This window comes from Salvelinus namaycush, chromosome 36 (assembly GCF_016432855.1).
Source record: "Salvelinus namaycush isolate Seneca chromosome 36, SaNama_1.0, whole genome shotgun sequence".
Lineage (NCBI taxonomy): Eukaryota > Metazoa > Chordata > Actinopteri > Salmoniformes > Salmonidae > Salvelinus > Salvelinus namaycush.
Genome location: NC_052342.1, coordinates 26,084,367 through 26,097,271, shown reverse-complemented (window position 1 = coordinate 26,097,271; position 12,905 = coordinate 26,084,367). Strand labels below are relative to the sequence as shown.

General features: G+C 47.5%; 1 protein-coding gene across 1 annotated transcript in view; it reads left to right on the top strand.

The window, feature by feature from the left end:
- The first annotated feature begins 1,872 nt into the window (after positions 1-1,872).
- The window catches only part of LOC120030521 (SH3 domain-containing protein 19-like), a 32,670-nt gene continuing 21,637 nt past the window's right edge, over positions 1,873-12,905 (top strand). The window contains exons 1-6 of the mRNA XM_038975928.1: positions 1,873-1,933; positions 1,998-2,261; positions 2,320-2,410; positions 5,534-5,669; positions 6,073-6,244; positions 6,828-8,069. Of these exons, the coding sequence (XP_038831856.1) occupies positions 1,873-1,933; positions 1,998-2,261; positions 2,320-2,410; positions 5,534-5,669; positions 6,073-6,244; positions 6,828-8,069 (1,966 nt within the window). The remainder of the gene's footprint in view (positions 1,934-1,997; positions 2,262-2,319; positions 2,411-5,533; positions 5,670-6,072; positions 6,245-6,827; positions 8,070-12,905) is intronic.

Below are 12,905 nucleotides of genomic sequence, written 5' to 3'. Positions count from 1 at the left end.
ATATTTCTTGGTAATCTATATCTCGCAAAGTCTTGTCTTGCAAAGTAGCCTAAAGTTCCCCTCTTCTTCTCTGGTTTTATTTACATGACACAACTTTCCCAGGCCTTCATAGCCTATCGTCTGGTCAGGCTATAATATGTTTTGTGATAACTGTGATTTCATTCTGTATATCTTCTTAATGTTCACACCCCGAATACATACACACAGGTTACTATTTGGCAGCGTTGAAAAGTTAAATTATTGTTTAATGCCAGAGGACAATTTCCTAATGAATTAGTAGTCAACAGCTCAGTGGGATGTTTTCTCTGTACACACACTTTAAAACACACACACACGCGCACACACACACACACACACACGCGCGCACACACACACACACACACACACACACACACACACACACACACACACACACACACACACACACACACACACACACACACACACACACACACACACACACACACACACACACACACAGGTGGTCATGAATAGTTTTGTTTTCCTCTCTCGCTCTTCCCTCCGCCAGCCTCCCCCCTCCTACGATGAGGTGATTAGAGAGAAGAGCCAGGAACAGGATCAAGTGTTGCCTCTCTCTCGTCTTCCGTCTCCACGACTACCATCGCCACGCAGACGGGACACCGGACCAGAATCCTCAGTTCCAACCCACAGTCACGCCCCAGTCCAGAGAGGCTCTGTGGGTAAGAGAGGGGGAGGAGTGGGCGGGGAGGTTGACAAGCACCATAGTCTATTAATCAGTTCTGAGAATTCTATTTTGGTCTGTGGAGTTCACGATTAGTTCAATGTTGAGAGGCGTTTTGGTTGGATAGTTCAATGTTGAGAGGCTGTTTTGGTCTGTGGATTAGTCAATGTTGAGAGGCTGTTTTGGTCTGTGGATTAGTTCAATGGTGAGAGGCTGTTTTGGTCTGTGGATTAGTTCCATGTTGAGAGGCTGTTTGGTCTGTGGATTAGTTCAATGTTGAGAGGCTGTTTTGGTCTGTGGATTAGTTCAATGTTGAGAGGTGTTTTGGTCTGTGGATTAGTTCAATGTTGAGAGGCTGTTTTGGTCTGTGGATTAGTTCAATGTTGAGAGGCTGTTTTGGTCTGTGTAGTTCTGGATTAGTTCAATGTTGAGAGGCTGTTTTGGTCTGTGTAGTTCTGGATTAGTTCAATGTTGAGAGGCTCTTTTGGGGTCCAAAATCTGACATTAGGTCAAATTCATCCTCTTGTACTGGTGCGTGTTGCTTTAATGTGTGAATTGGTGTTTGTTTGTAGCCACCAGAGCTCCAAAGCCTCCCAGACCTTCTTTTCCCTTTATATCCAAACCTGATGACACGCCGTCGCACGTTGATGACACGACGGGAGCTGCTACTGCTACTGTCGACCCTCTCCTCTTCCTAGAAGACAGTCCGGCACTACACACACACACACCGACCAGCAGACACACCGAGAACACCAGACCAGCAGCGTTTCATAGTGATCTCTTGACCTCTGATTCTTTCTCACCTCTGACCTTTGCCTCTGGCAGCCAGACCGACCAATGGGTGCAGTCCTCCTCGGTCCCACCCCTCATTCCACTGTTGCCTTGACAACTCCCTCCTCCCCTCCTCCGCTTCATACCCGGCCCAGGCCACACCCTCGCACGAAGAATAGCCTTCGACCAATCAAGCGAGAGGTCAAGGTTCAGACCCTGGTGAGGCTGGGACAGACAGAAAGTGAGGTCACAGAGAACCAGGAAGTGAGTTATCAGGAGGGGAAGTACCTTCAGGAGCTCCTGGACGCCTTCAGCTCTGACGATTGGGGCTTCCCTGATCACCATAGCAACGACAACAGAGAGAGCGAATCGGGAGAAGAAGAAGAAGAGAGGAAGATATGAGTACTCTGAGAGCCAGGATACAAGCCTTCGAGCAGCAGCAACAGGCAGAGGACCACGGTAGCCATGGAGACAACGGCGCGTTGCTAGGGCGGGGGAGACCTGAACCCGTCACCGACTCCAGGCCCCGTCCAAACCGGCCCCTCCATCGCCCCTAAACCCTCCCTCGCCACCAAGACATCCTGCAAAGGAGTCTGGCAAGGAGGAGGCTCGGTGGCGATCGCCGTGAACTTGACTGTTGATACAACCACCGCACAGCCCAAACCCAGTGACCCCTCTCCCAAACCCAGTGACCCCTCTCCCAAACCCAGTGACCCCTCTCCCAAACCCAGTGACCCCTCTCCCAAACCCAGTGACCCCTCTCCCAAGCCTATTAAGACCACCTCAAGTACCCCTGTCCTTAACCCTATTGTCCCAATCCCTGCACCCCGACCCATGCTCCCTAGAAAGCCCCCCTCTGAACCCCAAAGACCAGACCGCCAGGCGGGGCAGACAGAGGGAACCCCCCCAAATCCCTGTCCTCCTCCCAGACCTCCAGTAGCACCCAGGACTAGACCCTCTGGAGACCTCCACAGCACCAACACTAGACCAAGTGTTGCTCAGAAGCCCACTGCCATGACGTCATCCGGTCGAGCGAGTGGTAAGTGTGTGTAAAGCAGCACTAAGCTACCTATGATGTGTTTTGAGAAGTGTGATAGCCTGCTAACTGAGAAGTGTGATAGCCTGCCTACTGAGAAGTGTGATAGCCTGCCTACTGAGAAGTGTGATAGCATGCTAACTGAGAAGTGTGATAGCCTGCTAACTGAGAAGTGTGATAGCTGCTAACTGAGAAGTGTGATAGCCTGCCTACTGAGAAGTGTGATAGCATGCTAACTGAGCAGTGTGATAGCATGCTAACTGAGCAGTGTGATAGCATGCTAACTGAGAAGTGTGATAGCATGCTAACTGAGAAGTGTGATAGCATGCCTACTGAGAAGTGTGATAGCCTGCCTACTGAGAAGTGTGATAGCATGCTAACTGAGAAGTGTGATAGCATGCTAACTGAGCAGTGTGATAGCATGCTAACTGAGCAGTGTGATAGCATGCTAACTGAGCAGTGTGATAGCCTGCTAGCTGAGAAGTGTGATAGCTGCTAACTGAGCAGTGTGATAGCCTGCTAACTGAGCAGTGTGATAGCCTGCTAACTGAGCAGGTGATGCATGCTATGAGCAGTGTGATAGCATGCTAACTGAGCAGTGTGATAGCATGTACATAACTGAGCAGTGTGATAGCATGCTAACTGAGAAGTGTGATAGCCTGCTAACTGAGTTGTTTTCATTCAAACATAGTGTTTATTTTTTTTATAGGATGTGTGTGTCAGAGAACGTGCGAGAGTCATAATTTGTTACTCAACCCACCATGTGAAACCCAACAAAAAATGTCATGATTGTGTGTGAACAGCCCCTGGTGGGGTGTGTGTCAGTTTCAGTTTGAAAACCTCAGTTATGCCACAGGAGGTTGGTGGTACCCTAATTTGGGAGGATCGGCTGGGGTAATGACTGGAGTGGAATGAGAGAAAATGGTATACAGAGCATTCAGAGAAGTACCTGTTTACTTCCTCCACATGTTGTTCTGTTACAGCCTGAATTTAAAATAGATTACATTGAGAGTTGTCATGGCCTTGAAGCCTAGTCTACTGTAGCCCCTCCCCCTCTGAAGCCTAGTCTACTGTAGCCCCTCCCCCCTCTGAAGCCTAGTCTACTGTAGCCCCTCCCCCTCTGAAGCCGAGTCTACTGTAGCCCCTCCCCCTCTGAAGCAGAGTCTACTGTAGACCCTCCCCCTCTGTAGCCTAGTCTACTGTAGCCCCTTCCCCTCTGAAGCCTAGTCTACTGTAGCCCCTCCCCCTCTGAAGCCTAGTCTACTGTAGCCCCTCCCCCTCTGTAGCCTAGTCTACTGTAGCCCCTCCCCCTCTGAAGCCTAGTCTACTGTAGCCTCTTCCCCTCTGAAGCCTAGTCTACTGTAGCCCCTCCCCCTCTGTAGCCTAGTCTACTGTAGCCCCTCCCCCTCTGTAGCCTAGTCTACTGTAGCCCCTCCCCCTCTGAAGCCTAGTCTACTGTAGCCCCTCCCCCTCTGTAGCCTAGTCTACTGTAGCCCCTCCCCCTCTGAAGCCTAGTCTACTGTAGCCCCTCCCCCTCTGAAGCCGAGTCGAGTGTAGCCCCTCCCCCTCTGAAGCCGAGTCGAGTGTAGCCCCTCCCCCTCTGAAGCCGAGTCTACTGTAGCCCCTCCCCCTCTGTAGCCTAGTCTACTGTAGCCCCTCCCCCTCTGAAGCCTAGTCTACTGTAGACCCTCCCCCTCTGAAGCCTAGTCTACTGTAGCCCCTCCCCCTCTGTAGCCTAGTCTACTGTAGCCCCTCCCCCTCTGAAGCCGAGTCGAGTGTAGCCCCTCCCCCTCTGAAGCCTAGTCTACTGTAGCCCCTCCCCCTCTGAAGCCTAGTCTACTGTAGCCCCTCCCCCGTCTGAAGACTAGTCTACTGTAGCCCCTCCCCCACTGGCTGTCCACCACTGGTCTGTCCATAGTGACTGGCTGTCCAACACTGGTCTGTCCCTAGTGACTGGCTGTCCACCACTGGTCTGTCCATAGTGACTGGCTGTCCAACACTGGTCTGTCCCTAGTGACTGGCTGTCCTACACTGGTCTGTCCCTAGTGACTGGCTGTCCAACACTGGTCTGTCCCTAGTGACTGGCTGTCCAACACTGGTCTGTCCCTAGTGACTGGCTGTCCTACACTGGTCTGTCCCTAGTGACTGGCTGTCCAACACTGGTCTGTCCCTAGTGACTGGCTGCACAGTGAGTGTGTTTGTCTGTCATTGTGATGCTTAATGACTTTCCTATACAGAAAAAAAAAACAGATTTCAGAGATTTCAAAAGGGACAGAAAGGAACTATAAATGAACCGGTATTTTTTGGGGTTCAGAACCGGTACAGAACTTTATTTTGCTAGTTGGATCAGTGGAATGGAACCAAACAATAAAGGTTCTGTTTAGGAATATAATAATCTGGGTGCCAACCCCTGCTTCCTACCCGTTAAGACACTATGCAAGTGTTTCCTTTATTTTGGCGGTTACATGTATATATCTATATTTAATATTTCTCTATCAGGTTGATACCCTCTCTATGTTGTCCTAGCTCTATGATGATATCCTCTCTATGTTGTCCTAGCTCTATGATGATATCCTCTCTATGTTGTCCTAGCTCTATGATGATATCCTCTCTATGTTGTCCTAGCTCTATGATGATATCCTCTCTATGTTGTCCTAGCTCTATGATGATATCCTCTCTATGTTGTCCTAGCTCTATGATGATATCCTCTCTGTTGTCCTAGCTCTATGATGATATCCTCACTATGTTGTCCTAGCTCTATGATGATATCCTCTCTGTTGTCCTAGCTCTATGATGATATCCTCTCTGTTGTCCTAGCTCTATGATGATATCCTCTCTATGTTGTCCTAGCTCTATGATGATATCCTCTCTGTTATCCTAGCTCTATGATGATATCCTCTCTATGTTGTCCTAGCTCTATGATGATATCCTCTCTATGTTGTCCTAGCTCTATGATTATATCCTCTCTATGTTGTCCTAGCTCTATGCTCATGTCCTCTCTATGTGTTGTGTCTCTACGCCAGGCGTCCAGAGATCACCATCCTTTCAGCAGAGCCACTGGTGTCTAATACCTGGTTCCCCGGGGCTTCTGGGGGATTCCCTCCTCCTCCTCCTCCCGCCGCTCAGATCTGGGGCAGTAGTATACCTCCTACTGTACAGGTAACTAACCCTGAATGTTGGTTTTCCGTCAATTTGTGGTCGAGGGGAATTTCATATTATTATTACGTGACTACCGACTGGGACTATTATAATCACATGATGTGGGACAAAAGTATCTTTTATTTTTTATTTGAATTTAACTTTTTGTGGGGGGGGGTTGGCCAATAGGGAGCAAAACCATCGTATATCACGGTGTTTTATGATAATCACGACAGACAAAGGTTGACATCGCCCAACCCTAGTCAAAACCTGTCGTGGTTTTCAACTCCTCCTGTAAATACGTTCCCTGTGTTTATCCCTGACACACGTTGGGGTCGAATCGGATGACTTGCAGTAATCTGTGTTTTTTCGGATGTGAGTCATGAATAGTTTTGTTTTCCTCTCTCGCTCTTCCCTCCGCCAGCCTCCCCCCTCCTACGATGAGGTGATTAGAGAGAAGAGCCAGGAACAGGATCAAGTGTTGCCTCTCTCCTCGTCTTCCGTCTCCACGACTACCATCGCCACGCAGACGGACACCGGACCAGAATCCTCAGTTCCAACCCACAGTCACGCCCCAGTCCAGAGAGGCTCTGTGGGTAAGAGAGGGGGAGGAGTGGGCGGGGAGGTTGACAAGCACCATAGTCTATTAATCAGTTCTGAGAATTCTATTTTGGTCTGTGGAGTTCACGATTAGTTCAATGTTGAGAGGCTGTTTTGGTCTGTGGATTAGTTCAATGTTGAGAGGCTGTTTTGGTCTGTGGATTAGTTCAATGTTGAGAGGCTGTTTTGGTCTGTGGATTAGTTCAATGTTGAGAGGCTGTTTTGGTCTGTGGATTAGTTCAATGTTGAGAGGCTGTTTTGGTCTGTGGATTAGTTCAATGTTGAGAGGCTGTTTTGGTCTGTGGATTAGTTCAATGTTGAGAGGCTGTTTTGGTCTGTGGATTAGTTCAATGTTGAGAGGCTGTTTTGGTCTGTGGATTAGTTCAATGTTGAGAGGCTGTTTTGGTCTGTGTAGTTCTGGATTAGTTCAATGTTGAGAGGCTGTTTTGGTCTGTGTAGTTCTGGATTAGTTCAATGTTGAGAGGCTCTTTTGGGGTCCAAAATCTGACATTAGGTCAAATTCATCCTCCTTGTACTGGTGCGTGTTGCTTTAATGTGTGAATTGGTGTTTGTTTGTAGCCACCAGAGCTCCAAAGCCTCCCAGACCTTCTTTTCCCTTTATATCCAAACCTGATGACACGCCGTCGCACGTTGATGACACGACGGGAGCTGCTACTGCTACTGTCGACCCTCTCCTCTTCCTAGAAGACAGTCCGGCACTACACACACACACTCCGACCAGCAGACACACCGAGAACACCAGACCAGCAGCGTTTCATAGTGATCTCTTGACCTCTGATTCTTTCTCACCTCTGACCTTTGCCTCTGGCAGCCAGACCGACCAATGGGTGCAGTCCTCCTCGGTCCCACCCCCTCATTCCACTGTTGCCTTGACAACTCCCTCCTCCCCTCCTCCGCTTCATACCCGGCCCAGGCCACACCCTCGCACGAAGAATAGCCTTCGACCAATCAAGCGAGAGGTCAAGGTTCAGACCCTGGTGAGGCTGGGACAGACAGAAAGTGAGGTCACAGAGAACCAGGAAGTGAGTTATCAGGAGGGGAAGTACCTTCAGGAGCTCCTGGACGCCTTCAGCTCTGACGATTGGGGCTTCCCTGATCACCATAGCAACGACAACAGAGAGAGCGAATCGGGAGAAGAAGAAGAAGAGGAGGAAGATATGAGTACTCTGAGAGCCAGGATACAAGCCTTCGAGCAGCAGCAACAGGCAGAGGACCACGGTAGCCATGGAGACAACGGCGCGTTGCTAGGGCGGGGGAGACCTGAACCCCGTCACCGACTCCAGGCCCCGTCCAAACCGGCCCCTCCCATCGCCCCTAAACCCTCCCTCGCCACCAAGACATCCTGCAAAGGAGTCTGGCAAGGAGGAGGCTCGGTGGCGATCGCCGTGAACTTGACTGTTGATACAACCACCGCACAGCCCAAACCCAGTGACCCCTCTCCCAAACCCAGTGACCCCTCTCCCAAACCCAGTGACCCCTCTCCCAAACCCAGTGACCCCTCTCCCAAACCCAGTGACCCCTCTCCCAAGCCTATTAAGACCACCTCAAGTACCCCTGTCCTTAACCCTATTGTCCCAATCCCTGCACCCCGACCCATGCTCCCTAGAAAGCCCCCCTCTGAACCCCAAAGACCAGACCGCCAGGCGGGGCAGACAGAGGGAACCCCCCCAAATCCCTGTCCTCCTCCCAGACCTCCAGTAGCACCCAGGACTAGACCCTCTGGAGACCTCCACAGCACCAACACTAGACCAAGTGTTGCTCAGAAGCCCACTGCCATGACGTCATCCGGTCGAGCGAGTGGTAAGTGTGTGTAAAGCAGCACTAAGCTACCTATGATGTGTTTTGAGAAGTGTGATAGCCTGCTAACTGAGAAGTGTGATAGCCTGCCTACTGAGAAGTGTGATAGCCTGCCTACTGAGAAGTGTGATAGCATGCTAACTGAGAAGTGTGATAGCCTGCTAACTGAGAAGTGTGATAGCCTGCTAACTGAGAAGTGTGATAGCCTGCCTACTGAGAAGTGTGATAGCATGCTAACTGAGCAGTGTGATAGCATGCTAACTGAGCAGTGTGATAGCATGCTAACTGAGAAGTGTGATAGCATGCTAACTGAGAAGTGTGATAGCATGCCTACTGAGAAGTGTGATAGCCTGCCTACTGAGAAGTGTGATAGCATGCTAACTGAGAAGTGTGATAGCATGCTAACTGAGCAGTGTGATAGCATGCTAACTGAGCAGTGTGATAGCATGCTAACTGAGCAGTGTGATAGCCTGCTAGCTGAGAAGTGTGATAGCCTGCTAACTGAGCAGTGTGATAGCCTGCTAACTGAGCAGTGTGATAGCCTGCTAACTGAGCAGTGTGATAGCATGCTAACTGAGCAGTGTGATAGCATGCTAACTGAGCAGTGTGATAGCATGCTAACTGAGCAGTGTGATAGCATGCTAACTGAGAAGTGTGATAGCCTGCTAACTGAGTTGTTTTCATTCAAACATAGTGTTTATTTTTTTTATAGGATGTGTGTGTCAGAGAACGTGCGAGAGTCATAATTTGTTACTCAACCCACCATGTGAAACCCAACAAAAAAATGTCATGATTGTGTGTGAACAGCCCCTGGTGTGGGTGTGTGTCAGTTTCAGTTTGAAAACCTCAGTTATGCCACAGGAGGTTGGTGGTACCCTAATTTGGGAGGATCGGCTCGGGGTAATGACTGGAGTGGAATGAGAGAAAATGGTATACAGAGCATTCAGAGAAGTACCTGTTTACTTCCTCCACATGTTGTTCTGTTACAGCCTGAATTTAAAATAGATTACATTGAGATGTTGTCACTGGCCTACACACACACACACACACACACACACACACACACACACACACACACACACACACACACACACACACACACACACACACACACACACACACACACACACACTACCCCACATGTCAAAGTGGAACTTTTTAGAAAATATTTACAAATTAATAAAAAATGAAAAGCTGAAATGTTTTTGAGTCAATAAGTATTCAACCCTTTTGTTATGGCAAGCTTATATTTTTATATATATTTTTTTTAAATTTAACCTTTGTTTAACGAGGCAAGTCAGTTAATAAGAACAAATTATTATTTACAATGACGGCCTAGAGAGAGAGTTAAATAAGTTCAGGAATAAAAAATGTCTTAACAAGTCACATAATAAGTTGCATGGACTCATTCTGTGTACAATAATAGCGTTTAACATGATTTTTTAATGACTGCCTCATCTCTGTACCCCACACATTAAATTATCTGTAAGGTCCCTCAGTCGAGCAGTGAATTTCAAACACAGATTCAACCACAAAGACCAGGGAGGTTTTCTAATGCCTCGCAGAGAAGGGCACCTATTGGTAGATAGCAGACATTGAATATCCCTTTGAGCATGGTACTACTTACACTTTGGATGGTGTATCAATACACCCAGTCACTACAAAGATACAGGTGTCCTTCCTAACTCAGTTGCCGGAGAGGAAGGAAACCACTCTGGGATTTCATCATGAGGCCAAAGGTGACTTTAAATCAGTTACAAGGTTTAATGGCTGTGATAGGAGAAAACAACTGAGGACGGATCAACAACATTGTAGTTACTTCACAATACTAACCCAATTGATGGAGTGAAAAGAAGGAAGCCTGTACAGAATAAAAAATATTCCAAAACATGCATCCTGTTTGCAACAAGCCACTAAAGTAAAACTTCAAAAAAATGTGGCAATGAATGGTACTTTATGTCCTGAATACAAAGCGTTATGTTTGGGGCAAACCCAACAGAGCACTGAGTTAGATTTACCCCATTAATAGACTAAGTGCTGTCATCACTGAGTAACACTCTTCATATGTTCTAGCATGGTGGTGGCTGCGTCATGTTATGGGTATGCTTGTCATCGGCAAGGACTAGGGAGTTTTTTGGGGATAAAAAGAAACGGAATACCTAGTGAGATATACATGGAGGAGACTTAATCAAGCTAGTCGTCTTGACTACTTTCTTGTCTCTCTCTCTCTTGCATCAAAGATTTAAAAAGTTTTAATAGGAGACAGAATGCGATCGGATCATCATCTAATTGGTCTTCACATAACTCTTATAGGTTTTTTACGTGGACGGGGATATTGGAAATTTTATCAAAGTTTACTGGAGGACAACTTAGTTAAAAATAAGACAAAAGAATTTATAACTGAATTTTTCCAATATAGTTTTAGCAAATCCCCGTATTGTCTGGCATACCTTTAAATGTACCTTCAGGGGTCATTCAATTCAATATTCATCAATAATAAAAAAGCAGTTTCTGGCTAAAGAGACAAGACTAACAAGGGAAATCCATTAACTAATAGTACAGGTAGATAGCAATAAAAACAATATTACAGAGATACAAAATAAGTTAGAGGAAAAACAAAAAGAACTTGAACTTATTCAAGAACCATCTAATGTAATCTATTACAAAAAATAAAGCAAACTGGATGGAATATGGAGAAAAATGCACAAAATTCTTCCTGAATCTCCAATACAGGAACACTAACAAAAATAATTTGCAGAAACTCGTTGCTGAAGACAGAGTCATCTATGATTCTCCGAATGTTATTTTAAGAGAGGAAGCTAATTATTTTCCATCTCATCCTCTCCCACTGAATGAAGATTACGGTAAGGAATTATTTCCAAATAATATAAAAAATGGAAAATTAACAAATGTACAGAAAGATCAAATCAAATCAAATCAAATCAAATTTTATTAGTCACATACACATGGTTAGCAGATGTTAATGCGAGTGTAGCGAAATGCTTGTGCTTCTAGTTCCGACAATGCAGTAATAACCAACAAGTAATCTAACCTAACAATTCCACAACTACTACCTTACACACACACACAAGTGTAAAGGGATAAAGAATATGTACATAAAGATATATGAATGAGTGGTGGTACAGAACGGCATGGCAGATGCAGTAGATGGTATAGAGTACGGTATATACATATGAGATGAGTACTGTAGGGTATGTAAACATAAAGTGGCATAGTTTAAAGTGGCTAGTGGTACATGTATTACATAAAGATGGCAAGATGCAGTAGATGATATAGAGTACAGTATATACATATGAGATGGGTAATGTAGGGTATGTAAACATTATATTAAGTGGCATTGTTTAAAGTGGCTAGTGGTACATTTTTACATAATTTCCATCAATTCCCATTTTTAAAGTGGCTGGAGTTGAGTCAGTATGTTGGCAGCGGCCGCTAAATGTTAGTGGTGGCTGTTTAACAGTCTGATGGCCTTGAGATAGAAGCTGTTTTTCAGTCTCTCGGTCCCTGCTTTGATGCACCTGTACTGACCTCGCCTTCTGGATGATAGCGGGGCGAACAGGCAGTGGCTTGGGTGGTTGTTGTCCTTGATGATCTTTATGGCCTTCCTGTGACATCGGGTGGTGTAGGTGTCCTGGAGGGCAGGTAGTTTGCCCCCGGTGATGCGTTCTGCAGACCTCACTACCCTCTGGAGAGCCTTACGGTTGTGGGCGGAGCAGTTGCCGTACCAGGCGGTGATACAGCCCGACAGGATGCTCTCGATTGTGCATCTGTAGAAGTTTGTGAGTGCTTTTGGTGACAAGCCGAATTTCTTCAGCCTCCTGAGGTTGAAGAGGCGCTGCTGCGCCTTCTTCACAACGCTGTCTGTGTGGGTGGACCAATTCAGTTTGTCCGTGATGTGTACACCGAGGAACTTAAAACTTTCCACCTTCTCCACTACTGACCCGTCGATGTGGATAGGGGGGTGCTCCCTCTGCTGTTTCCTGAAGTCCACAATCATCTCCTTTGTTTTGTTGACGTTGAGTGTGAGGTTATTTTCCTGACACCACACTCCGAGGGCCCTCACCTCCTCCCTGTAGGCCGTCTCGTCGTTGTTGGTAATCAAGCCTACCACTGTAGTGTCATCCGCAAACTTGATGATCGAGTTGGAGGCGTGCATGGCCACGCAGTCGTGGGTGAACAGGGAGTACAGGAGAGGGCTCAGAACGCACCCTTGTGGGGCCCCAGTGTTGAGGATCAGCGGGGTGGAGATGTTGTTACCTACCCTCACCACCTGGGGGCGGCCCGTCAGGAAGTCCAGGACCCAGTTGCACAGGGCGGGGTCGAGACCCAGGGTCTCGAGCTTGATGACGAGTTTGGAGGGTACTATGGTGTTAAATGCTGAGCTGTAATCGATGAACAGCATTCTCACATGGGTATTCCTCTTGTCCAGATGGGTTAGGGCAGTGTGCAGTGTGGTTGCGATTGCGTCGTCTGTGGACCTATTGGGTCGGTAAGCAAATTGGAGTGGGTCTAGGGTGTCCGGTAGGGTGGAGGTGATATGGTCCTTGACTAGTCTCTCAAAGCACTTCATGATGACGGAAGTGAGTGCTACGGGGCGGTAGTCGTTTAGCTCAGTTACCTTAGCTTTCTTGGGAACGGGAACAATGGTGGCCCTCTTGAAGCATGTGGGAACAGCAGACTGGGATAAGGATTGATTGAATATGTCCGTAAACACACCAGCCAGCTGGTCTGCGCATGCTCTGAGGACGCGGCTGGGAATGCCGTCTGGGCCTGCAGCCTTGCGAGGGTTAACACGTTTAAATGTTTTACTCACCTCGG